Source organism: Colobus angolensis, unplaced genomic scaffold, assembly GCF_000951035.1.
Source record: "Colobus angolensis palliatus isolate OR3802 unplaced genomic scaffold, Cang.pa_1.0 Scaffold9, whole genome shotgun sequence".
Lineage (NCBI taxonomy): Eukaryota > Metazoa > Chordata > Mammalia > Primates > Cercopithecidae > Colobus > Colobus angolensis.
The window spans coordinates 3,223,478-3,250,983 of record NW_012122931.1 but is presented as its reverse complement, the minus strand read 5'-3'; the positions used below and the strand labels follow the sequence as shown (position 1 = coordinate 3,250,983).

At 46.7% G+C, this 27,506-nt stretch overlaps 1 protein-coding gene across 1 annotated transcript in view; it reads left to right on the top strand.

Moving 5' to 3' along the window:
* PRRC2B (proline-rich coiled-coil 2B) overlaps nucleotides 1-27,506 on the top strand; it is a 72,182-nt gene that overhangs the window by 1,486 nt on the left and 43,190 nt on the right. Inside the window, exons 2-9 of the mRNA XM_011931185.1 lie at nucleotides 697-874; nucleotides 4,599-4,701; nucleotides 7,449-7,521; nucleotides 12,648-12,791; nucleotides 15,165-15,406; nucleotides 15,849-15,970; nucleotides 16,429-16,571; nucleotides 24,164-24,254. Of these exons, the coding sequence (XP_011786575.1) occupies nucleotides 697-874; nucleotides 4,599-4,701; nucleotides 7,449-7,521; nucleotides 12,648-12,791; nucleotides 15,165-15,406; nucleotides 15,849-15,970; nucleotides 16,429-16,571; nucleotides 24,164-24,254 (1,096 nt within the window). The remainder of the gene's footprint in view (nucleotides 1-696; nucleotides 875-4,598; nucleotides 4,702-7,448; nucleotides 7,522-12,647; nucleotides 12,792-15,164; nucleotides 15,407-15,848; nucleotides 15,971-16,428; nucleotides 16,572-24,163; nucleotides 24,255-27,506) is intronic.

Below are 27,506 nucleotides of genomic sequence, written 5' to 3'. Positions count from 1 at the left end.
CAAAGTGCTGGGATTACAGGCGTGAGCCACCGCGCCCGGCCGCTAATTTTTGTATTTTTAGTAGAGAGGGTTTTGTCACATTGCCCAGGCTGGTCTCGAACTCCTGGGCTCAAGCGATCTACCCACCTCAGCCTCCCAAAGTGCTGGGATTACACGCATGAGCCGCCATGCCTGGTGTGTTATCAGCCTTTTTAGCTTTCATGGTTCCTGATAATTCTGGAACTTGTTGGAAAGGTTCATGTTGATCTTGTTCACACCCCGTGAAGACTTCATGAATGTCGAAGGGTTCCTGTTCCATCTTGGTTTGGGTCTAGGTAGAGGCTGTCCCTTTATTCCTGTAATGAGACCAGAGCTGTCTCAACTTGCAGAGAGGTGGTTCCTCTGTGAGCTGGAGGTTCCTGGGCCTGGCTTCTCACCCATGTCATAAAGTCCCCAAGCCTCGTCCTGCCCACTAGTGAAATGGAAGCCTTTGTACAGGTTTCAGCAGCTCCTGTGTCCCTGTAGTCTTCAGTGCACAGCTTGTAAAGTGACTAAAGTGACACCAAACACTTGTTTGTTCCACTGCTGGTCTGCCCTTTGTTTTTTGTTTGGTTAGCTTTGTCATGATCACTTAGAGTTTGAAAGAACAGCTGAATGCATCCAGCCTCTTCTGTGACCTTTTTGTGCGGTGTCTGTTCCGTGCCCCTCTCACTGCAGTTATTCCTAGACATGGCTTACAGAGTCTTGGGAAAGTTGCCGCAGCCCGGCGCATGCCACCACCTGCAAACCTGCCGAGCTTGAAGTCTGAAAACAAAGGAAACGACCCCAACATCGTGATAGTACCCAAGGACGGGACGGGATGGGCAAACAAGCAGGATCAGCAAGACCCAAAGAGGTAAACGGCGGAGGTGGGTGGTGAGTGGGAGCTGGCACTCCAGGGGTGGTCCGGTATCCTTCCCTTTGGCAGACTAATCCCAGCCCTTTGACCACTGCAGCGCTAGTCTTGCCGTGGCAGAGCTGGAAAACTGGGAGATGCAAATGAAGCGGCTTCCTCTCGGGCCCTAGTGCTTCGTGTGTTTCTTGTTCCCTGCCTTCATTTTTTCTGGCTTTTAGAGCCGATGGAGCAGCACATCTGTGGACAACCTTGTCCCCGGAGACCAGTTTCCCCCTGTGCCTTATTAGGAAAGGCCTCATCACCCCGGAGGAGCTTATGTAATGACTCAGAGCCAATTCCTATAAGAAACACTGTGGACAGAGCTGGGGCTTGAGGACTTCATTCCTGGTGGTGGGTGTCTCTGTGAGCTGAACTCGGCAGAGAATCATGCAGCCTCCCTAATTGTGGGCCCAGCAGCTTCCCAGACAGAGGAGACTTCTGCCGTTGCTCTAAACAGACCCAGTCATCAGAGCAGTACAGGACTTTCAGAAGCCCTAGGGGGCCAAGGGCGGCATGGTGCTGTCATCAGAGAAACAGCCCCTGTGTGGTGGGCTGAAAACACAGGGCCTGGCTGCCTGGGGCCCACTTGGATGGCTGTACCTTTGTCTCCTACTGCAGATCCTCTCTGAGTGTTCAGCCAGTGCTAAGACAGTTCAGAGAAGGGGATGTGTTCAGGGAAGGACAGGGCCTTGTTGAGGCTGGCAGGCAGAAACCTGCTTCTGGGGTTTGCCTGTTAAGGAATGTGAACAAAGCTGTCTGGTGGCAGCGCCCTCCTGGCCTGCGTCTCTGGTGGCCTCTGTGCTGACGTAGGAAACCAGACAGCAAAAGGGACCCAGATCTCAGCCTGCTGACCCCCGCATCCTTTTCTTTCAAGTCTGTGCTGGAAATGACCATGGCAGCTTTTGTAAAATTGTTGCCTGTAGTTACTTCAGACAAGATATAGAGAGTGAGCTAGTTATTCAGCTAGATGATTATAAAGTAGTAATCACAATAGGGCCTTAGAAGTTGTTTTTAAAATGTTTCTAACAGTTTGCTAAGGGATCGTATTGATGGGCGGTATAGCATAACTTTTGAAATCTGCCAGCCCTACGTGGTTTCCAGCTAGACCACTTACTAGCTTGATGGAAGCTGGAGAATTGTTTGACTTCTGAGCCTCAGTGTCCCCCCTTGAAGTAGGAATGATACCTGGCTCTGCTGATAGTTACAAGGTATCCATGAGGCATTAATGGGCTAGCACAGATCAAGTGCTTAGCCCAAACCTGGCACAGAGGAGGGGCAGATACTGGCTGCTGTCATCATTCCATTCAAATGGTATTCATTCCATTTACACCATGAGCTCTGGAACAAAATGAATATTGCACATTTTAATGGGAGGACTGAAATGCCTCTGCACCACCAAAAGTTCTAGAGAGGACAGAGCATTACTCCCTCCTGTTGTCCAGCCTTTACTCTGCCTTGGCGGCTCCGGTGAGGGCTAGTTGTGTTGGAGCACGTCCTCTAGGGAAGAGGTGAGGACGGAGTGTTGGTGAAGGCACAGATCCCGGTGTGGTTCTCTGCTGCCCCGGGCCACATCCTCCCACCAAGGTATCAGGTGGCAAGTGGGCCCACAACGTGGGGACTCAGTCCTTAGTTTTGGAGAACACAAAAGTGCGACTTCCTGGAAGCTTCTCTATTAGGTAGAAGGAGATGTAAGAACCTAATCAGTACCTTCTGTTTGTAATAATCATGAATGGTGCGTTGCCTGGGTCAGGTGAATCTTGGAAGACGGTGTCTGTATAGAGTTTGGCTTCCATTTACAGATAAGCCACTTGTATTGGAGGAGTTCCCACCAGAGGGGTGGCTGCCCTCCTTGAATCTTGTTGAGTAGAAAGTTGCCTACAGTGACTGCAGGGCTGAGTTACAGCAGAAACCTTCATTCGGCCATTTTTTGTTGATTTCATCACTTCACCTGTGGAGTGTAAATTCACTGACACAGCCTTTTTTGGAGGGCAGCCTGGCAATCGTTTAAACTTCAAAACATCTTTTGATCCAGCATTTCCATTTCTAAGGTCGTATGCCATGGAATTACTTACAGAAAAAGGGTGCAAAGATATATATTTAAAAAATTCTTGACTAGGTGCGGTGGCTCACACCTGTAATCCCAGCACTTTGGGAGGCCGAGGAGGGCGGATCACCTGAGGCCAGGAGTTCGAGACCAGCCTGACCAACATGGCGAAACCCTGTCTCTACTAAAAATACAAAAATTAGCCAGGCATGATGGTGCATGCCTGTAATCCCAGCTACTCGGGAGGATGAGGCAGGAGAATTGCTTGAACCCGGGTGGCAGAGGTTGCTGTGAGTGGAGATCGTGCCATTGCACTTTAGCCTGAGTGACAGAGCGAGACTCCATCTCGAAAAAAAGAAAAAAAAATATTATTGTAGGCCGGGTGCGGTGGCTCACGCCTGTAATCCTAGCACTTTGGGAGGCCGAACTGAGCGGATCACATGAGGTCAGGAGTTCGAGACTGGACTGGCCAACATGGCGAAACCCTGTCTCTACTAAAAATACAAAAATGAGCCAGGCATGGTGGTGCATAACTGTAATCCCAGCTACTCGGGAGGCTAATGCAGGAGAATCGCTTGAACCTGGGAGACGGAGGTTGCAGTGAGCTGAGATCATGCCACTGTACTCCAGCCTGGGCGGCAGAATGAGACTCCGTCTAAAAAAAAAAATTCTTATTGCAGTTGTATCTGTAAGGGGGAAAAAAACCCGTTTGAACAATTGGTTAAATTATGACCTGTCTAGTTGTATTATGTGGTCATTAAAAGCAAAAGGAAGATTCATTTCTATGGTGATGAAAAGATGTTCAGATGCATGAAGTAGAAAAAGTCGTAGAGCTTTATGTATGGGGTCACTCCACTTCTGTTGGAGAAATACTATATTCCTGCAGTGTAAAACTCCGCTGGTTAAAAACAAAACTATAGTAACAGATATAGAAAAGTCTGCTTGGAGTTTCTCTCTGGATAATGAGATCATGATGTTGTTCTGTGTTACCTACTTTTATTTATAAGTTTATTTTTACTATGAGCATGTATTTCTTTTATAAGCTCAGAGAGGGTTAAAAAGTCACCCCTCTGAGTAGGTATGGGCTCTGGGTCTGGAATAAGGGGCACAAGCCTTTCATTCCAGTGATTCAGTTTCCCTGTTGGCAAATCCTTCACTTTCATTGTTTACAGTGAGCTTTTAGTTTTTGCAGACAGAAGGCTCTACAAGAAGGCAGAAAAGTTTCATTTTAAAAAAAAGAAAGGCCAGGCAAGGTGGCTCACACCTGTTGTTCCAGCTACTTGGAAGGCTGAGGTGAGAGGATTGCTTGAGGCTGGGAAGCAGAGGTTGCATTGAGCCAAGTTTACACCACTACGCTCTAGCCTGGGTGATAGCATGAGACCCCCTGTCTCGAAAAAAAAGAAAAAGAGGCAGAGGACTGTCTTGTCCTAATTTTAAATGCCGGTGACTAGAACTAAAGCATGGTTTGTTTTCTCATTAGTTTTTGCCAGCATAAAAATCTGCTGGGGAAAGTCGTATTTTTGTTGGCCAGAGGAGGTCTGCTTCCTGTGAGCAGCTGAACAGCTGTGGCTCCTGAGAATGCAGAGACCTGGCCAGCGCACTCTATGTGGTGCCTGACCCCACTGCCCTGCCTTTGTCTAGTTCCAGTGCGACGGCCTCTCAGCCGCCGGAGTCGCTGCCGCAGCCGGGTTCGCAGAAATCTGTCTCCAATTTGCAGAAACCGACACAGTCAATCAGTCAGGAGGTAGGTGCTGGGACTCCATCCCAGGTGTTTCCTGGGCACGGTAGCCCCTAAATGTCCTTGTTGCTGGGGGCTGGGAGGAGTTGCTACTGAGAAATGTGGTTGTGCATGGCCTGTCTATTCCAGAGGCACACCCAATGAGTGCCTTTAGAAAACCAGCATGAGAAACTGTCATGGTCACTGGTGAAGAAATTTAATCTGCAACTTTTGGAAAAAGACCTCAGATATGGTGCCTGTTGACTTACCTTGAAGCATAGTCACTCAGGCTGGACTGCAGACTAGTTCAGGGTGAAGCTCCGTGGAAGCATCACGTGATCTCCATGGAAGCTTGGGTCACAAGAAGACAAAAAGTGGCAGGTCACAGAAAGGTTCACTGGCCGGGTGAGTTCGAAAAACAAAATGAAGCGAGCTCCTTTACTGCAGTACTTTTCAGTGCCTTTCATGTGCTAATACCTACTGTGGCTCTCTGAGAAGAGGATATAATGGGCAGCAGTCCCTAAATTTATTTGTCCCAGGAAGCATTTCTTCACCAAATGTCTCTCGGGACTAATATCTCTTAGAATACGCTTTGGGAAATACGAAGCTACAATCCTTTAATTGTTGATACATTTTAAATGTTTCTCTAAGCAGAAAGTACTGTTTTCACCAGGCAAGAGCTCATAACACACTCAGTCCATCAGAGTCTCGCTACGGGTTTCTAGAGATTGGCAGGAGGATATACTTAGCCGGAGCTGGAAATCTAGATGAGAAGTCTGAATTTTTTAGAAGATGAAAAGAAATGTAGACATAGATACGTCGAATTCACCAGCTCTCTTGGCAGCGGGAATGAACATATTTTGGTTTTGCTTTGCTGCATGGGCAGTATGAGGTCTCAAATGTCATCCCCTCTCTGCTGTAACCATACTCGGGAAAGTCTGTGGCTTTGCCAGGACACCCTCTCCCCACCTAACACTGAACTGTGCTTTTAAAATTAAAGACGAAGAAAAGAGGGGTCTGTGATCGTGCAAGACGCCCTTTTCATTGGCCTAAATCTACTGGGACCTTAGGCTAGTCAGAGTATTTAGAGTTGAGTTCCTTTCTGTTTCGCAGAATTTGAAAGAGAAGGAGTGAGCTGATAGAGCTCAGAGATCAGATTTGCCTCTGAAACCTGTTGAAGATGTATGTGCCCAGACCCCCACCACTGGGGGGACTGTGGGTGAGGTCCTGGGCATCTGTTTGAATGAATTGCTGAAGGGGCAGCTCTGTGCCAAAGAAGGGGAACCCATCCTGGCCCTGGCACAGGGGTCGCCATATCCGGTGCTCAGTGCTGCTTTGCTGCTACCTGGTGTCTCTCACACGTGAGGCGCAGGTAAGAAGAGGCACCCGGTGTTGGGCGAGTTTTGGAACATCTCCATGGAGGGATCACAGCAGCTCTGCTCTTGGGATGTAGCTGGCCAGCAGTCTCAGTAACACCTTCTTGGTCCTGTGTGTGCTCTTTCTAGTTTAATGCCAGGGGCGTCATCCCTGTGACTGCAGAGGGGAGGGGAGTGGAGGGATGGGATTGCATTAGCGTATTAAAGGCCCTCAGTGGAGACCTTATGTGGAGGAGAGCCCCTGTGCCCCCTGCTTGCTGCTGGATCTGAAGGCCTCTAGCCCACCTGTGGGATGTATCTGGCCCCAGCTGCACTGCTTCCATTGTGCCACTGACCCCACCCTTCCGTCCATGGCGGGGAAACTGTATAGGCGCCCCGGGCCACCAGTGTAAAAGCATTCAGGGCACCTCTGTGATGAGTAAATGGATTGCTGTACCCGGTCAGCTCTGCAGCACAGACAAGAGAGACAGTTGTTTGCCTTGTGAGTGGATGGTGCTGGCTGAGGTGGGTGGGAGAGGGTAGTGATTTAATATAGCATTTCATCTAGTAAGTGGGGAAACTTCACAAAGCAGCAGCTTGTTTTGTGTATTTTTACCTTCAGTTAGAAGAAGAAGGCTGTAAGTTGAATGTTAGTTGAATGGAAAAGACGGGGTGAGCTTAATGGTTAGAGACTCGAAAGGGCACTGGACATAGGCAGGCTGGAGACTAGTCCTGGTTCTGCTGTTCTGCATCTGACTCGGTCACTCTTCTCTGAGCCTCAGTGGTGAATGTGACTAGAGCCTCCCCAGGGTGTGGTGAGCATTTGGTCAGGCTGGGTGTGCCTCGCATAATGCTCACCCTGATGACTTTTCAGCAGAGGTGACCTGGTATGGTTCTCAGGAGGGGAGCTGTGCCTTGTAGAGTCACCGTCACCACAGAAGGTGCTGCAGCTGGCCCACCCAGCTCAAGATCTGGCACGTTGGCCTTCCCGTGTTCGTGCTCCTCGTTAGCAGCGGTGTGGTTTTAAAAACACGCGCCGGACCTGGGCCTTAGTCTTTGTCTCTGGAGCAAAATAAAGTCGCTCTATGTGGACATGGGAGGTTCCAGAGCACCGCATAGAGGGAGACAGGTTTGGGTCCTGGCTTTGCTGTGTCATGTGACTTGAAGCTGATCACTCCCCAAATCCTGCTCCTTGTCTGTAGAGTGGGCCTGGCATTTTCTGGTCCCTGGGACTGCTGTGTGGAGTGTGCATTGCAGGGGTCGTTCAGGGCTTCGCTGCTGCTCAGAAAGTGGTGGTGGATGGATCCATATAGGGTTCAAATCTAAGGGGCTGGCCTCCCAGCACCTGGTTGTAATGGGCTGTTACTGTACAGTGGAATAAGGGAGCTGGCCCTCTTATGATTCTCTTTCTTCTTTCAGAATACAAATTCAGTGCCAGGTGGACCAAAGTCATGGGCACAGCTGAATGGAAAGCCAGTAGGACACGAAGGTGGTAAGTGCACACGTGTGTGTGTGTTTGGGGACAGTGGGGAGGGGGAGGTAAATGCCTTTTCCAGAATGTCTGGTTGGGTCTAGGCACCCAGAAGCTTTGAGGACTCTTTTCCACAAAGAGGTACCGTTCTGTGGAGCCCTTGCCTGTGTACAGCAGGGCACTGACTCTGCAGAGGGGCCAGCTCTTTGGTTTCTTTGGATGAGTGCTCTTGTTGAGACAGGAGTGCTGACTGGGCTGTGCTGCTGGTGGGCTCCTGTTTGCTCCGCGGTCGCGGCATTGCCAACACCATCCGCTTCCTCTCTCCTGGGACCGCGGGAGGGAGGTGTCACGTGGTGTGGCTTGGGTTGATGAAGAAGCTGGCCGTGGGGTTGGAGTGGCCCGCCTGGAGGATGTTCTATCCAAGCACTCCGAGGGTTACGTGGTGTTACCAGAAGTGCTGCGCCCAACACACAGGAAGCTCCCTGGAAGCGGAACCCACTGTGTTGCTTCCGTGGAGCAGCTCAGGAGAAAGATGAGGGCGATGGACCAAAGGAAACAGTGTTCAGAGTTTTAAAAAATAAATGCATGGGAATTACACATTCACACGGCCTCCGAGGCAGGCCCAGGATAGTGGGCTAAAGCAGTTTGGTGAGTTCTGTGCATCCAGGCTGCCCTCCAGCCCCCACAGTCCTTGGAGAATGTGGGTCAGCAGATGTTCTTGAGAAAACCAAAAGATCTGGATTTTCCACATGAGCTCTTCTAATTTTTGATGATGGCTTGAATGTTTCTAGCATACTGTGCTTCAGACCAAACTAGGCAGCAGCTCTGAGTGGGAAGGAAAGTGGTCATGGTGTGGGCAGACGATTCAAAGGAATATACTGGGGAAGGCCCACAATTCACTTTCTCCTGTAAAGCAGCACTGACTGCCTTTTTTTACCCTTTGCCCCCATCCTGGTATCGCCTTCTGCCTCCTGCACTACCCCTGTCAGCCAAGGCTTCACCAGACTTGGTCTTTAGTAGCCTGTATTAGAAAACCAGCTGCACATCCTTCATTCCTTGAACCTCACCCCCAGCCTGCCATGCCTAGGAGGTCCTGCCCCTTATGGGTTGAAATCCCTGTGCCCAAAGGCTCTTCCGTCAGTCTCCAATGGGAAATGACCGATCAGTCAATGTGCCAATTGGATTTCAATGCCCCAGCTTCTCCCAAGGGACTGAGGGTACAGATCGAGTGCCAGCAGGAGTGCGGTGGTGCGATTATAGCCATTGCAGCCTCAATCTCCCAGGCTCAAACAATCCTCCCACCTCAGCTTCCTGAGTTGCTGGGACCACAGGTATGTACCACCACACCTGGCTGATTTTTTTTTTTTTTTTTTTCCATTTTGAGTAAAGACAAGCTCTCACTATGTCGCCCAGGCTGGTCTTGAACTCCTAGGCTCAAGTGATCCTCCCACTTCAGCCTCCTGAGTAGCTGGGACTGGGACCACAGGCGCATGCACCACCACGCCTGGCTTATTGATTGATTGAGTGATTGATTGATTGAGATGAGATCTCACTATGTTACTCAGGCTGGTCTCCAACTCCTAGGCTCAAGTGATCCTCCTACCTTGGTCTCCCAGAGTTTTGGGATTATAGACGTAAGCCACCGTGCCTGGCCTCAGAAGGGTCTTTGAAGATACTTTATGAAGAACATTCACTGGACTTGTAACTGGTTCTTTGGCTTTCCATATCTTATATTTCTGTAAGGTAGAATTTTTTGTTTGTTTTGTTTTTGTTTTTTTTTGAGACAGTCTTGCTTTGTCACGCAGGCTGGAGTGCAGTGGCATGATAGCTCACTGCAAACTCCGTAAGGTTAGAATTTTTAAAAGTAGATAGAATATATTTTATTTAAAAAGAACTACAAAAATTAAAAGAAAAACCCCTGTATAAATTGGCCCAACTCCTATGGAAGCCAGTTTGGCACTACCTGGCAAAATAATAACACATAATACCCTTTGACCTAGCAAGTGCACCCTGAAGAAATTACTCTACAAATTATACTTGCCCATGTGTGAAATGACCTGTGTGCAAGACTATTCACTGCAACATTCTAATAGCAAGAGATTGCAAACAGTCCCTTGAAATGCCTGTAAAATTATGGTACTTTAATGAAATGTGATGTGGCTATAAAGAAAAAAAGCAGTTTTCTGTTGATTTGGCAAGATCTCCAGGTGAAGAAAAGGACAGAATGGTATGTATAGTATCTTACCATTTGTGTAAAAAGTGGGGGTGAGGGCTGGATGTGGTGACTCACACCGGTAATCCCAGCACTTTGGGAGGCTGAGGCAAAGGGATTGCTTGAGTCCAGTAGTTTGAGACCAGCCCGGGCAACATGGCAAAACCCTGTTTCTATAAGAAACACAAAAAATCAGCCAAGTGTGGTGGCAGACACCTGTAGTCCCAGCTACTTGGGAGGCCAAGGTGAGAGGACTGGTTGAGCCCAGGAGTTTAAGTCCAGCCTGAAAAGCATAGCAAGACCCTATCTCTAGTCAAAATTTAAAAAAAGAAATAAAATAATTGCAGGCAGAAACCTGCCAGCCCACAGAATTGACACACTGGGCAGGGTGGGGGCCAAGTGTAAAAGTCAGTTTCGGTTCCCCATCTTGTGCTAGAGTCACGCATCTATGACACTGTCAGGAGTGTGGGGATTGGAGGGTGTTGTCCACACGTGTTTTCATGACTCTTTGGAATTCAAAAGGGCTTTTCCTGAATTGATAGACTCAATTGATAGGTCACCTGAAACAGACCCAGGAGACCTGACTGCATGTTTGGGCAGAGGTCAGAGACTCAGACACCAGCTGCTACCCCACCAGTGGCTCAGCCTGTGACCTTGGAAGAAGCCCCCCGACTTTTCTGCCTCAGTTTCTTATGGTGGAGAACAGATGGCAGGTGAACATCATAAAGCATTGAGACCTTATAAATACCGGTATTTTGCTGTGAGACTTTTTTCCTACCCTTTATCCTTATTAAGATTAATTAATGCTTACAATAATATCTTCATGATTCTTGAAGCAGAAGGAGGAGATGGAACAGCAGTATTGGACAGATGCTGGTTTTTTTCCTAATTTCAAATCTACCATATTTTGTATTTTTTTTTTTTTTGAGGCAGGGTTTCGTTCTGTTGCCCATGGGGGCTGGAGTGCAGTAGCGCAATTTTGGCTCACTATAGCCTCAGTCTCCTGGACTCAAGCAGTCCTCCCACCTCAGCCTCCCAAGTAGCGGGGACTCCAGGCACACACCACCATGCCTGGCTAATTTTTGTGATTTTTGTAGTGATGGGATTTCATCATGTTGTCCAGGCTGGTCATCCTGTATTTTAAAAATGAGAGCTTTTATTTGATTCTTGCCAGTGACCTTCTACCATAATGAAGCGACTGAGTCAGAGCCCCCTTCACAGAGCCCCGGAGCTCCTTCATGACACTTGGAGGCCATCTCTGGCTGACCATTGGTGAATGGTGTCCAGTCTCACCCTGTCAGGTTTATTTGAGCAAATTGCTGCCACATGCCTGTGTGGTGATCCAGCCGTGCCTTGCCGGCACAGTCAGCTTTAGTGAACAGGTCCATGGATCAGTGGTGCTAAGAATAATTTAAACTACTTAAGGGAAGACTGGGGTTTAGCTGTATAGGGAACAAGGCATTCCACAGGGGGCCATTTGTTGTGTGGTGTCGCCCCTGTTCCTAGATTTCTCCTGTGTGGAGTGTGCTGCGTATTCCAGATCAGAAGACATGTGCCATTTTTAATCCGTTCATCTGAAAATGGTGGCAGAACCTCTGCTAAGTTCTGTGTGTAAGGGAACAACATTAGGAAAGTCTTCTTCTCTAAAGCAGGTTGTAATGTCAAGGAATGAATGAAAGAATGAAGAAATAAACTGTTCCCAGGATTATAAGAGTGGAATGTTTGGCCTTGAAGGGCTGAAGGAACTTAGTAGAAAATGCAGAAGGACAGGTGAATGAGGAGGTCCTCGTGTATACATCTAATTTCCACCTAATCTTACCAGCAGCTTTTATGTTATGTTATGTTACCTTACGTTACGTTACGTTACGTTACGTTACGTTACGTTATGTTACGTTGTTACGTTGCTTCTTTGAGACAGAGTCTCACTCTGTTGCCCAGGCTGGAGTGCAGTGGCTCACTGCAAGCTCCATCTCCTGGGTTCACAGCATTCTCCTGCCTCAGCCTCCCAAGTAGCTGGGACTACAGGCGCCCGCCACCATGCCTAGCTCATTTTTTATTTATTTTTAGTAGAGATGGAGTTTCACCATGTTAGCCAGGATGGTCTCAATCTCCTGACCTCATGATCCTCCTGCCTCGGCCTCCCAAAGTGCTGGGATTACAGGCGTGAGCCACCGTGCCCGGCCTGTTTTATTATTTTTAGAAAGAGGGTCTCACTTTGTCACCTAGGCTGGAGTGCGGTAGCGCGATCTCAGCTCACTGCAACCTCCACCTCCTGGGCTCAAGCGATCCTCCTACCTCAGCCTCCTGAGTAGTTGGGACTACAGGCGCCTGCCACCAAGCTAATTTTTTGTAATTTTTGGTAGAGACAGGGTTTTGCCATGTTGCCCAGGCTGGTCTTGAACTCCTGAGCTCAAGTGATCCACCCGCCTCAGCCTCCCAAAGTGCTAGGATTACAGGTGTGAGCCACTGTATCTGGCAAAAGCAGCATCTTAATCCTTTTGGGGTCGCCTGAGGCAGGGATGGCAGCACTCTCTGTAGGTGTTGCCTCCACAGGAAAGCAGTTGCCTTCTTGGCCTCCCCTGGGCTGATTTTATAGGAGGCGGTGCTTGTCTGTGGTCCCAGGCAGTCCGCAGAACCTTCCCTTCTGGGGCAGGCTGTGGCCTGGAGTTGCTGTGATATCTTACCCCATTCCCTTTGTAAGCAGGCACTGGTCCCTGCGGGTCAGCTGGGAAGGGGCATCAAGATGTCAGCAGCAGCCTCCCTTGCCACCCTCAGCGCCCCCCGGTGGCATCTGCCAGCACAGAAGCACCCTTGTGACAAGGCTCCCTTAGAAAGCCCACTTGCAGGCAACATGTCTTTCAAGGTGTGGAGCTGGGAAGCAGACGACTGTTGACTCCATCTCACTTCCTCCATGTCTACCCCGTCTTCTTGACAGGTTTAAGGGGCTCAAGCCGACTGTTATCCTTCTCTCCCGAGGAATTTCCGACGCTGAAAGCAGCTGGAGGGCAGGACAAGGCTGGCAAAGAAAAGGGCGTCTTAGATCTGTCGTATGGGCCAGGACCAAGCCTCCGCCCTCAGAGTAAGTGAGCACAGCCTCTGGGCACTCGATGGAGTCACAGAACTTCCTCCCCTCATCTCTCTGTGCTCCTAGAAGGGTGCTGATGTCACTGGGGTCTCCGGTTCGAGCTGGAAACGTGGCTTTTTGGCTCGTACCCGATCTGTGCGTCCATTGGACTTGCTGCTTAGGCCATTGGGCATTGTGCCTTTTTTGTCTCTTGGGTTGGGCCAGGCCTGTCCCCTCCCCCTCTGTCATCCAGTTGTTAGTTTTGCTGTGCCTGGTAACTGTGGCAAGGATGGACAAAGGACCAATTAACTCAGGTCCCCAGTTCAGGAGCTTGTTTTCTAAAGCTCCCAATCCTAGCTGCGTCTAGTCAGAATCACTGGGGAGCTGGTGAAGGAGTCTGATTTCCAGTCCTCCCCTCCCCCAGCCCAGTTAGGACCTGTATTTTTAACCCATTCCTCTGGGGATTGTGACTTAAATCAGCCGGCACTGTTCTCTACTGCTCCCTCATCTTAGGTCGGCCAGGGAAGGGGCCAGATTGTGTAGCACTTCTTGCTGGAAATTTCTCCTTGGAAGCCGAGGGTGGCTGAAGGTTAAGGTGGTGTTTAGGAATGCGATTTTCCACGTGTTCTACTCAGGGATTTTGAAGTGGCTTATGTAGTCCAGGGGACTTGATCAGGTCTTGAAACGTGAGGGCCTTTTGTTTGCTTGTCTTGAGGCCTCTCCCATTCAAGTCAGAAGTGATGTCCTGTAAGTCAGTGATCACTGTGGATGTGTCTTACTTAAACCAGCACTCACTGCCTTTCCAGTGGCCCACACAGGACTGGTTTATTTTGCTTCGTAGTTTTGTTTTGTTTTTTTTTTTTTGAGATGGAGTTTCACTCTTGTTGTCCAGAGTGGAGTGCAATGGTACGATCTCGGCTCACCACAACCTCTGCCTCACGGGTTCAAATGATTCTCCTGCCTCAGCCTCCCGAGTATCTGGGATTACAGGCATGCGCCACCACGCCCGGCTAATTTTGTATTTTTAGTAGAGGCGGAGTTTTTCCATGTTGGTCAGGCTGGTCTTGAACTCCTGACCTCTGGTGATCCACCCGTCTCGGCCTCCCAAAGTGCTGGGATTACCGGCGTGAGTCACCATGCCCGGCCTTTTTATTTATTTATTTGTTTTGAGAGAGAGTCTTGCTCTGTCACCCAGGCTGGAGTGCAGTGGTGCGATCTTGGCTCACTGCAACCTCTGCCTCCCAGGTTCAACCGATTCTCCTGCCTCAGTCTCCTGAGTAACTGGGACTACAGGCGCCCGCCACCATGCCTAATTTTTTGTATTTTTAGTAGAGATGGGGTTTTACCGTGTTAGCCAGGATGGTCTCAATCTCCTGACCTTGTTATCCACCTGCCTCGGCCTCCCAAGGTGCTGGGATTATAGGCGTGAGCCACCGCACCCAGCCTGTTTGCATCATTTTAGGGGACATGAATTATATCTTTCTGGGATTAATTAAGATGAGCTGCTTTGTGGGACTATAAAAATGCGGACATAGAAGAAGCTTCTAAGCATCAGTTTCATCTCCTCATTGGAGAAGACGAGGAAACATGGATGGGGTGACCTCGCCTTGCCCCAGATCTCACAGCAAAGGGGTTGAAGAACTGGGGTCAGACATGTCCTGGGTCTCTTTCCCTTAAGGGTTGTGTAACTCAAGAGACTGTTGTGCTTCAGCTTCTAACCAAAAGGTGACCGAAAACAGGGATCTGTTGTGTCATTTGATTTCTTGTTGGCCTCTAATAATTTCCACCCGATCTTTTACTACATTTGGCAATAGAAAGCATCATTTAAAAAAGACAGATCGGCAGGTTTCCGCCTGTGGGCTACACAAGTGCCCCGCATCTCCACTGGAAGGACAGCAGCTGCACTTTGCCTGTCTTGTGGGCTGGGGGATCTTTATTAAAAGGTGCCACTGCTAATCAAAGCCTGAAACCACCGCGCCTGGAACTCGCTCCTGTTTTAATGTGTAGTCCAGTGCTGACCCTAAGTGGGCTGGTCAGCGTTCGTTGAAGGAATGACCCAAGGCTGTTTTCATCAGGGCTGTCTTCCTATCTCTGGGTGGAAGACTAGGGGGAAGGGTGGTGATTGTTACTCACTGATGAAGCCTTCTCTCTGAGTAGATCTCATTTTATATTTCACAGTCAGACTTCCCTCAGCAAGTTCATCCCCATTGGCCAAGGGTCTGCCCCAACCTTCCCTGACAGATTTTAACAGTTCTTCACTTTTGGTGTTTTTTGTTTTTCATTTTATTTTTTTGTTGAAGGAGGGGGTCCCTTGACCTTCAGAACCTCATACGATCCCTCCTTCCCCCTCCTCTTCCCTCTCCCCTTTTGCCCCCTTTCAATTTCCAGATGTGACAAGCTGGAGGGAGGGCGGTGGGCGACACATAATTTCTGCCACGTCTCTGAGCACCTCCCCAACTGAGCTGGGCAGCAGGAACTCGAGTACGGGAGATGGAGCCCCCTCCTCGGCATGTACCAGCGATTCTAAGGACCCCTCTCTCCGCCCGGCTCAGCCTGTCCGAAAAGGGGCTTCACAGTTCATGGGAAATGTATACCACCCACCTACATACCATGATATGCTTCCTGCTTTTGTAAGTCTTCAGAGTGTACTTTTTTCCCCCATCAAGTTGGATTGTGTCCAGCAGATAGGTCAAGTGGTTGAATGTCCCCCTTGGGGTCTCCTCTTGGCCCTGTTACCCTACTTCTGAGGCTTCCACTTGTTTTGCATTTTCTCTCCCTGTTTTTTAAATCTTCAGGGCCTCTGGCTTCTTTCTCTGGTGATGTGGATATCATTTTAGCCTTTGGTTCTTTAGAAACAGGAGAGGCAGGTTTTCCCTGACATAGGTCCCCAGGTCTACTTACTGACAGCAGGAATGAAATGGGGGAGATGGCGGTAGGATTAATTAGGAAACCCCAAGAAAAGTCCCTGTTTCTTTTTCCCATTTTCCACTTTACAAAACACATGCTGATTTCAGTGGAGATTGCAATTTGGGCCATTACCAGCAAATCCTGTTCATCGATGTTATGTTTCAGATGTGTTCGCCAAAGTCATCAGAAAACCAGGGCACAGGGGAACGAGGCTCTTTTCCCCTTCCTCAGCTCCGCCTTGAACCTCGAGTTCCTTTTAGACAGTTCCAGATGAATGACCAAGACGGGTGAGTCCATCGCGTTACAGTCACGTGTGTAGAGATGAGTCCGGTGGTGATTCTGGTCAGGATGAGGGCATGATGAACAGAAGTGCTGTGTCTCCTGGAGACCACAGAGAACTTTACCAGCTCAGCGTGGCAGGGTGTGTGGGGTGGTGGCTGGGATTCGGAACTGATTGAGAGATTGAGTCGTGATTTCAGGTGCCTGGTAGAGTTGAAGTTCTGGCACGTGCATGTTGCTGCTGCCCTAGGCCTTAGCGACCAGCATGTAAAACTGCAGGACAAAGCAGAACTTCTTTCTGGAGTGTATTTGTTTGCTCATTATATATTTCTTTTAAAGGAACTGATAGAAATATTAAACATGAACCTTTGCAGTGTGGAACTTATTTTTGAAAAGGTATTTGATTTTGCTTCCGTCTGTATACTGAACATGATTCCATCATCTTTACTTTTCTCTCTTTTATCAGAAAAGAAAACAGGCTGGGAGTGTCTCGCCCACTCCGCCCGCTAAGGCAGCTGGTGGAGCGGGCACCACGGCCCACCATTATCAATGCAGAAAACCTGAAGGGCCTTGACGATCTGGACGCTGATGCTGATGATGGCTGGGCAGGTGGGCAGAGAAGCACGGATGGTTTAGATGGGCAGGACCAAAATACATCTGTGCTTACGAGGGATGGAAACCCCCTGGCGCAACCGTGTGTTTTCCCTTGGCAAGATAGGGACTAAGAGCAGGACAGGGAAGCAGCCCCGATGCCCTCCTTCCTCATTTACTCCCCGACTAGCGGTTCCTTCCTGGCCAAGCCATTAGCTTCTTTTGGTTTTTAGTCTTGATCTTACAGTTTTGTTGTTAACTTTTAAAAAATTATTGATGATACAAAATTTAAACAGAAAAGAAAATAATAGCTCCCAACCACTGATCACTCAGGTTCTTGTTTAATTTAATTTTTTTCCAAGAGACAGGGTCTCAGCTACTCTGGGCATACTACCTATGGGTTAGCCCTGCTTTGCAAGGAGCAGTAAAAAAAATAAAATGGAAGGCTGGGCACGGTGGCTCACTCCTGTAATCCCTTTGGGAGGCCGAGGTGGGCAGATCATGAGGTCAGGAGATCGAGACCATCCTGTCTAACATGGTGAAACCCTGTCTCTACTAAAAATACAAAAATCAGCCAGGTGTGGTGGCGCACACCTGTAATCCCAGCTACTCAGGAGGCTGAGGAAGGAGAATCACTTGAACCCAGGAAGCAGAGGTTGCAGTGAGCTGAGATCGTGCCACTGCACTCCAGCCTAGGTGACAGAGCAAGACACCGTCTCAAAAAGAAAAAAAAAACGGATAGAGAAAGGGTCTGGCTGTGTTTCCCATTCTGGAGTGGAGTGGCTGTTCGCAGAGTCCATCATGGTGAGCTGCAGCCTCAAACTCTTCTCCTGCCTCAGCCTCTGGAGTAGCTGGAACTACACGTGGGTGCCACAAACCCAGCTTGTTCTGCCACTCTTACTTCTTTATCCCTACCCACTCCCTATCCCCCAACCTGATTATTTTCTTTCATAATTCTTTTTATTTATTTTCAGGTAGATTTTAATGATAGTGAAAGGCACTCATGTCACATTTTACCTGTACAGTTTTACAAACGGATACGTGTGTATCATACACATCCATATCCAGAGAGAAAGAGAGAACATTTCCCTCACCACCCCAGGCTTCCTCATTGCCTCTCCAGAGTTCTGCTCTGCGACTGCTCACCGGCCTGCTGCTCTTCTGATTCACTTTACCCTAGATTAGTTTTGCCTAGTTATCAGACTTCAGATGAGTGGAGTCATACAGTTTTTACTCTTGTATGGTTTTCATATTCATCAGTGTTGTTTATATGTCAGTTGCTTTTAGTTGCTGAGATATGTCCTAATGCATCAATATACTGTAATTTGTGTATTCATTCAAAAGCCCCACTCTACACCGTACTTCTGTTTCTCTTGGTAAATATCTAGAATTGTTGGGTCAATGGGTAGGCATAGGATTAAGTGTTTAAGACCTGTCCAAACCTTTTCCCCTGGTGGTTATGCCATTTTACATTCCCAACAGCAGTGTGTGAGAATTTGGTAGGTCTGGAGCTTACATTTTGGTGTTCATCTTTTTTTTTTTTTTTTTTTAAAGAGACAGGGTCTCACTTTGTTTCCTAGGTTGCAGTGCAGCGGTGTGATCAAAGCTCACTGCAGCCTTGAACATGTTTATCTTTTTAATTTTAGCCATTCTAGTGGGTGTTTAGTGGTGTCTCATTGTGCTTTTAATTTGCGTGTTGCTGATGACTAATGATGATAAACACACTTTTAGGTGCTGTTTGACAACTGATATATTGTCCTTTGGTGTCTGAATTTTAAAAAATTGAGTGGTAGGATACTAGCCTTGGATACAGACCCTTTGCAACTTTTATTTTGCAAATATATTTACATATCGCATTTTTTGTCTTAATTTTTTTTAAATTTTTTTAAAATCAAAACAGTGTTTTGATGAGCAGAAGTTTGAATTTTGAAGTTTAATTTATAAATTTGGGTTTTTTTGTGGTTATTATTTTTGTGTCCTGTTTAAAAAAATGTTTGCTTTCCCTTGATGGTAAAGATACTCCTAGATGTTTTATAGTTTTAACTATTAATTTTAGGTCTTTGATCCACATTGGATTAATTTTTGTATATGGTATAAGATAGGAGTCAAGGTTTGTTTTTTCCCGTGTGACCAGTTCTCCACAACATTTGTTGATAAGACTTTCCCTATCGAATTGCTTTGGAACCTTTGCCAAAAATCAATTGACTGTAAAAGCATTGGTCTATTTCTGGACACTGTTCCATTGATCTATTTGTTCCTCATGCCAATACCACACTGTGGGTTTATAGTAAATTTTAAATTTCGGTAGTGTAAGTTTTCCAACATTGTTCTTTTCCAAGATTGTTTGCTTCCGCATAAATTTAGAATCAACCTGTCAGTATTTACAAAGAGCCTGCGGGCATTTTGATTAGGATTATGTTGAATCTATAATGAGATAAGTGACATCTTAATTTTTTGTTTGTCTTTTTTTCCGAGACAGAATCTTGCTCTGTCGCCCAGGCTGGAGTTCAGTGGCACGATCTTGGCTCATTGCAACCTCCGCCTCTCAGGTTAAGTGATTCTTCTGCCTCAGCCTCCTGAGTGGCTGGAATGACAGGCGTGCACCACCATGCCCAACTAATTTTTTTATTTTTAGTAGAGATGGGGTTTCACCATGTTGGCCAGGCTGGTCTCGAACTCCTGACCTTGTGATCTGCCTACCTCAGCACCCCAAAGTGCTGGGATTACAGACATGAGTCACTGCGCCTCACCTGACATCTTAACTTTGAAACTTGGTGGTGTTTTTTTTTTTTTTTTTTTTTTGATATGGCTGGAGTGCAATGGCATTATCTCAGCTCACTGCAGCCTCTGCTTCCTGGGTTCAAGCGATTCTCATGTCTCAGTCTCCCAAGTAGCTGGGATTACAGATGTGGGCCACTTCGCCCAGCTAACTGTTATATTTTTAGTAGAGACGAAGTTTCACCATGTTGGCCAGACTGGTCTCGAACTCCTGACCTCAGGTGATCCGCCCGCCTTGTGGCCTCCCAAAGTGTTGGGATTACAGGTATGAGCCACCATGTCCAGCCCTTAATTTTGAATCTTTAGGTTCAGGAACCTGGTGTATCTCTTTTTTAGGGCTTTCATTTCTCTCAGCAGTGTCTTTAGAGTTTTCATGTAGAGGTCCTGAATGTTCTATTGTTAAATTTATTCTAAGGCATTTTATGGTTTTTTGAGGCTATTATAAATGGCATTGATTTCTAAGAACGATTTTATTTTTCAAGGGTTTGCTGTCGTTATATAGAAAATATAGCTGAGGCCGGGCGCAGTGGCTCACGCCTGTAATCCCAGCACTTTGGGAGGCTGAGGTGGGTGGATCACAAGATCAGGAGATGGAGACCATCGTGGCTAACATGGTGAAACCCTGTCTCTACTAAAAATACAAAAAATTAGCCAGGTGTGGTGGCACGCGCCGGTAGTCCCAGCTACTTGGGAGGCGGAGGCAGGATAATTGCTTGAACTGGGGAGGCAGAGGTTGCAATGAGCCAAGATTGTGCCACTGCATTCCAGCCTAGGTGATAGAGCAAGACTTAGTCTCAAAAAAAAAAAAAGAAAAAGAAAATAGAGTTGATTTTTGGTTTTTTTTGTATTCACTGGTACCAGACACTTTTTGTTGAGTACGTTAGTTTTACTAGTTTTTGTTGATTTCTTAGAGTTTTCTACATAGACCCTTATGGAGTTTGCAAATAAGGAGTTGTCTTTTTCAGATTATGTGCCTTTTTTTTTTTTTTTTTTTTTTTTTGAGACAGAGTCTCCCAGGCTGGAGTGCAATGGCACGATCTCGGCTCACTGCAAGCTCCGCCTCCCGGGTTCACGCCATTCTCCTGGCTCAGCCTCCTGAGTAGCTGGGACTACAGGCGCCCGCCACTGCGCCCGGCTTATTTTTTGTATTTTTAGTAGAGACGGGGTTTCACCGTGGTCTCGATCTCCTGACCTTGTGATCCGCCCACCTCGGCCTCCCAAAGTGCTGGGATTACAGGCTTGAGCCACCGCGCCCGGCCATATGTGCCTTTTATTTATTTATTTGTATTTGCCTTATTGCACTGTGGTATACTTCTAGTACAATGTTAACCTCAAGTTCTTTCTGATCTTAGAACGAGAATGTTTCGTGTGTCAACATGAGGTGTTAGCTGTGGGTTTTTCAGAGATGCTGTTTTTCAGGTTGAGGATGTGTTGCCTTCTGAGTCTAGTTTGCAGAACCTTTGGGTTTTTTGTTTTTTTAAATTATGGGTATTGCATTGTGTTCACTGCTTTTCTACATCCGTGATCATATTATTTTTCTCCTTTATTTTGATAATAGATTGCATTGGTTTTTTTTTTTAATGCTAAACCAACCTTGCATTCTTAGAATAAACCCTCCTTTTTTGTATGCCTAGACCCAATTTGTTAATATGTTATTAAAGTTCTGTCATGAGGGATATTAGTCTGTAATTTTCTATTCTTTTAATGTCTTTGTCAGGTTTTGGTATCAAGTTATGCTGGGCTTATAAAATGAATTGTGGAGTGTTCCTTCTCTACTTTCCTAAAAAATAAGATTGGTATTTTTGTAAGATTGGTATTACATATTTTTCTTTTTCTTTTTCTTTTTTTTTTGTTTTTTGAGACAGGGTCTCTTACTTTGTCACCTAGACTGAGTGCACTGCTGCAATAATGGCTCAACGCAGCCTCAAACTCCTGGGCTCAAGTGATCTTCCTGCCTCACCTTCTGAGTGGCTAGGATTACAGATGTGGGCCAGTGTGCCTGGCCAGTATTACTTTACCAGCGAAACAGTTTTGCCCCTGGAGCTTTCATTGTGGAAATGTTTTCAGCAATTTATTTGATTTGATTAGTTAGGAGACTGTGCAGATTTCCTATGTCATTTCCTGTGAGTTTTTCAGTAAGTTGTGTTTTTTGAGGAATTTTCCGGGCTGGAGTGCAGTGGCCGGATCTCAGCTCACTGCAAGCTCCGCCTCCCGGGTTTACGCCATTCTCCTGCCTCAGCCTCCCGAGTAGCTGGGACTACAGGTGTCCGCCACCTCACCTGGCTAGTTTTTTTTTTTTTTTTTTTTTTTTTTGGATTTTTTAGTAGAGACGGGGTTTCACCGTGTTAGCCAGGATGGTCTCGATCTCCTGACCTCGTGATCCGCCCATCTCGGCCTCCCAAAGTGCTGGGATTACAGGCTTGAGCCACCGCGCCCGGCCTGTGGTGATATCTTTTAATTCCTGATAATTTATATATTTCTTTTTCTTCATTTCTGCCAAGGAATTGAATTAAGTTTTATTAATCTTTACGAAGCAGCAGCTTTTGGCTTTGTTCATTTTCTCCATTGTTTGACTTGTTTTCTGTATCTATTTTAAATGATTTTTTAAATCATTGAGGCAATTTTTTATTATTGGGGCATTTCTAGATGTCTTATAGCCAGAGAGCACATTCTGTATGATTTCAGTTGTTTTCAAGTTAGTAAGACTTGTTTTATGACTAAGATATGATCTGTCTTGGAGGATATTTCAGGTGCACTTTGAAAAGTATATATTCTACAGTTGTTGGGCGTCATGTTTTGTATGTTCCAACTTAGTCAAGGTGGTTGATGGTGGCATTCAGATCTTATTGTATGTTTACTGATATTTTTGTCTGCTTCTGTCAGTTAAGGAAAGTGAGATGTTAAACTCTAATTATGCATTTATCTCTTTTTCCCTTTTATACTGTTGGTTTCTGCTTCATTTATTTTGAAGCTGCTTACACACATTTATAGTTTCCATGCCTTTCTGGTGTGTTTCTACATTTCCCTCCTTATCTCTAGTAGTCTATTATCTTGCAGTCTCTTTTGTCCTGTGTTCATACCATCTCTCTGACTTATTGTTTCCAGGGAATATCTTTTTCCATTCTTTTCCTTTAAACTCCTTTGTGTTTGTATTTAAAGTGATTATTTAGTAAACAGCACATAATTGCAACTTGCTTTTTCAGTTCCTAACTCTGCCTTTTAATTAGATTGAGTTTTTTTTGTTTAAAATTTTTTTTATTTTAACTTAATTTATTTTTTCTAGAGATGGGGTCTTGCTCTGTTGCCCAGACTGGTCTTAAACTCCTGGGCTCAAGCAATCCTCCCGCCTTAGTCTCCTGTGTAGCCAGGACTGCAGGCATACATCATGGTGCTCAGTTAGCCTTGTGGTTGAGGCAGGATCTTGCTGTGTCGCCCAAGCTGGAGTGCGCTGGCACAGTCACAGCTCACTGCAACCTCAACTTCCTGGGCTTAGGTGATTCTCTCACCTCAGCCTCCAGAGTAGCTGGGACTACAGGTGTGCACCCCTATGGCTGGCTAATTTTCTGTATTTTTAGTAGAGATAGGGTTTCGCCATGTTGCCCAGGCTGGTCTCAAATTCGGGCCTCAAGTGATTTTCCTGCCTCGACCTCCCAAAGCGCTGGGATTACAGATGTGAGCCACTGTGAATTATATGATTATATGATTCACATAATTTTAATATAATTATATGATTGACATGATTGTCATATAGCATAAAATTTACCTTTTAAAGTCTGTGGTTTAGTGGTTTTTAGTATATTCACAAGGTTGTACAACTACCATGACTCTTCAATTTCAGAATATTTCCATCACTCAAAAAAGAAACCCAATACCTGTTGGCAGGTGCTCTCTGCCAACTCCTAATCCTGTGGCAAAAATAAATCTACTTTCCATCTCTATGGATTTGCATATTCTGGACATTTCCTATCAGTGGAATCAGTATGTGGCCTTTCTGGTCTGGCTTCTTTGACGTAGTATAATGTTTTCACAGTTAATTGTGTTATAGCATGTGTTCGTATTCATTCTTTTTTATGACCAGATAATACTCCATTGTGTGGACCTACCACACTCTGTTCACACAGTCATCAGTGATGGATGCTTTCTGCCATCTCAGCCACGTGGGCTGATCAGTGCCCAGGGCAAGTAGTAACTCACAAATCTCCCAAGTCAAGCTTCTGTATTATAAGGGTAGACAACTACTTGGTTTCTGCCTACTTTGTTCACCCTCTTGGACCTTGAAATAGATTTTAAAGATTTATTGTTCAGATTTAAGAATTGTTACCTGTGGGATGGTTAGTCTAACCAAGCTGCCCTGCTCTTACCAGAAGCCAAAACTGCCCTTCAGTCACAGGGGGAGGCAGCCAGGTGATTGACTCAGCTCCTCTGCTGGGATAGCAAGATTCCTGGCCAAAGGAAGCTCTCCGATGGTGCCTGGGCACCACTGACCTTTTCTTTTTCTTTTTTATTTTTTTGATACGGAGTCTCACTTTGTCGCCCAGGCTGGAGTGCAATGGCATGATCTCGGCTCACTGCAACCTCTGCCTCCTGCCTCAGCCTCCTGAGTAGCTAGGATTACAGGCATGTGCCACCACGCCCAGCTAATTTTTGTATTTTTAGTAGAGGTGGGGTTTCAGTTTCACCATGTTGGTCAGGCTGGTCTCAAACTCCTGACCTTATGATCTGCCCACCTCAGCCTCCCAAAGTGCTGAGATTACAGGCATGAGCCACTGCGCCCGGCCACCACTGACCTTTTCATTCTTTCTCATTCTTCCTGGGCCCTTCTGCTGTTGTAGGCCTCCATGAAGAAGTGGACTACTCTGAGAAACTGAAGTTCAGCGATGATGAAGAGGAGGAAGAAGTTGTGAAGGATGGCAGGCCAAAGTGGTAAGGACCCGTCCCTGCCCCATCAGCGTGAGTGCATCCCTGCTTGGTGCTGCTGTGTGCCGAGAGCATTTCCCATTTTCCATAGCAACCTGGGTGGGCAGACAGATGCTGTTTCCAGTTTCTTCTGGGGGTGACAGCTGCAGCTGATGGCTGTGAAGGAGGGGAGCCACAGTTTGCCTGCAGGTGTGACTGGGTCCTGTGCATAGTCGGCCTTTCCACCACCACATCAGTGTGTCCCCAAGTGTGTTATGCAGACCACGTCTTCATGGATTGCTTGTGGCTGTTGTGCCCAAAAAGGCTTCTGTGGCCAAGAAAGTCTGGGAAACCTCCTTGGGTTCAACTTTTTTTTTTTTTTTTTTTTTGAGACAGGCTCTCACTCTCGCCCGGGCTGGAGTGCGGTGGCGTGATGTGATGTTGGCTCACTACAACCTCCATCTCCTGGGCTCAGCGATTCTCCCACCTCAGCCTTCTGAATAGCTAGGACCACAGATGCACGTCACCATACCCAGCTAATTTTTGTATTTCTGCTAGAGATGGGGTTTTGCCATGTTACCCAGGTTTGGTCTCAAACTCCTGGGCTCAAGCAATCCCTGTGCCCAGCCTCAACTTCTTCCTTTACTCCAAATTCCTCAGAGGCTTGAACATGATAAAGTACACTGGGGGCTGGGCACGGTGGCTCATGCCTGTAATCACAGCACTTTGGGAGGCTGAGGCAGGTGGATCTCTTGAGGTCAGGGGTTTGAGACCAGCCTGCCCAAGATGGTGAAACCCCGTCTCTACTAAAAGTACAAAAATTAACCAGGTGTGGTGGCATGTGCCTGTAATCCCAGCTACTCAGGTGGCTGAGGCAGGAGAATTACTTGAACCCAGGAGGCAGAGGTTGCAGTGAGTGAAGATTGTGCCACTGTACTCCAGCCTGGGCAACAGAGCAAAACTCTCTCTCTCAAAAAAAAAAAAAAATTACGTACACCGGGGAAGTGAAGAAGCAGAATGCATGCCAGCTTTCCTGAATTTATTTGAGCATGTTAATTTTGTCTCTCTTTTTTTTTTTGATCATTTCCTCAGACTAGTTTAGTTTTACTTAATTTCCTGTAGAAAATACTGCGTTGTACTGTCATTCCTCCAGTTTTTATAATGTTAGTAGCATTTGCTAGTACTTTTAAAATAATACCCCACAATGGCCGGGCGTGGTGGCTCACGCCTGTAATCCCAGCGCTTTGGGAGGCCAAGGCGGGTGGATCACGAGGTCAGGAGATCGAGACCATCCTGGCTAACATAGTGAAACCCCGTCTCCACTAAAATTACAAAAAACTACCCGGGCGTGGTGGCGGGCGCCTGTAGTCTCAGCTACTTTGGAGGCCGAGGCAGGAGAATGGCGTGAACCCAGGAGGCGGAGCTTGCAGTGAGCTGAGATCACACCCCTGCACTCCAGCCTGGGCAACAGAGTGAGACTCTGTCTCAAAAACAAAACAAAACAAAAAAATAACCCACAATTAGCCAGGCATGGTGTACACCTGTAGTCCCAGCTACTCAGGAGGCTGAGGTGGGCGGACTACTGGAGTCCAGAAGGTCGAGGCTGCAGTGAGCCATGATTACACCACTGCACTCCAGCCTGGGTGACAGAGCAAGGCCCTGTCTCAAAATTAATAATAACAGTTGTACCTGTGGTTGTTATAATTTGTATTTTTTGAGTACTGGCAAGTAAGACATTTTCCTTTGTATAATGCCTGTTTCCTTCACATTTATCATTGCTTTCCTTTAAAATGTGTTTTATATTGTTTAGATGTTAATGCTTTGCTGTTGTCTTGCAAATATTTTTCTCTTTGTTTTCTTGTCAATAACTGAATATTTGTTTAGTCAAATCTGTGAGTCATCTTTTTCTTTGTTATTTCATCCTTTACTTAAAAGCTCCTAAAATAAGTTCCCATCTTCTAGAAGGAGTTGGTAATAATCTTTGCTACTCTTTTTCTGATGACACACAAAAAATGAAATACTGTAATGTCCTTTTATGCTGTTTGATTTCAGCTGAAGCTTTGGATGCAGTCGGGACGTACCTATGGTGTCAGTTCCTGGAACACTAAGCTCACAAGGAGCTGTGATCAAGAATTTAAATCAAAGGCAAAGACATAAACTCTTAGAGCCTGATTAGAGCAATAGGACACTCTGTTCCTTGTCTCTTTGAGTTGATGGGAACCAAATATTCCCCTGAAGGAATTGGACATTGGTTTTGGAAGCAGTTTTGCCCCTGGCTTTGACCAAGGGCACTTCAAAATCAGAGTGCCCGAATGACCTCCTCCTGAAACCTGCTCTTTTTCTCATGTTCCCTGAGCTGGTTGGTGACCTGGTAGAGACTTAGTGCAAGCGTCCATGACTTATTTGGCATCTTTATTTCCTCATACACAATTGGCTCCCAAAACTTGTCCTGACTCTGTCTCCTCTTTTCATTCTCTCTGGGGCCACTGGGACCTCCTCCTTTTCCAGACCATCCATGGGTCCACCAGTTCATCTCCATCCTTTCAGCCTGTCCTCTGTGGCCCATGCTTCACACCCTGTCCATAGTCATCTTCTAAAAACACAGGTCTTTTAGACGGGTCAGCAGCTTTACGTGGTCTCCATTTCTCACAAAGTCAAGTCAGAATCACCGTTGTCCCCTCTGTAATCTCCTAAGCTGTGTTACCTGCGTCGTCTTCCCTCCCTCCCCATGTACATGTGTGTGGGTAGACATACAGGCCCACACATATGCCATCCCTGATTCCTGCTTTTCTGTGATCTGCGGTATTATCGGGCCCTTGTCAATGCTTTGCCCCAGTCCCATTGCTTCCACTGTGAGGCGTCCAGATGAGCATGGCACCCATCTCCCTTCTTGTCCGGCTGCCCCTGCAGCTCTGTTTGAAATGCCTCTTCCTTTTCCATGCTGCGTGGGCTCTGCTTGTCTCCTCTTGCTCTTTTTATTGTGACACTGTTTATTATCATCTTATGTTCTTTTGAGGGGCATTTATTGAGCAACTGGCTTGTGCAGAGTATAGGGAGGGAGCTGTACCAAAAGGAGACTGACACGGACCTGGGAGTCCTGATTCAAATCTGTGAACTCCTCCCCTTAACCTTGATGAGACTCAGCTACTGACTTTGTAAAGCAAGGGTGTCCAATCTTTTGGCTTCCCTGGGCCACACTGGAAGAGTGTGTCTTGGGCCACACATAAAATACACTAACACTAACAATAGCTGATAAGCTAAAAAGAAAAAGTCACGAAA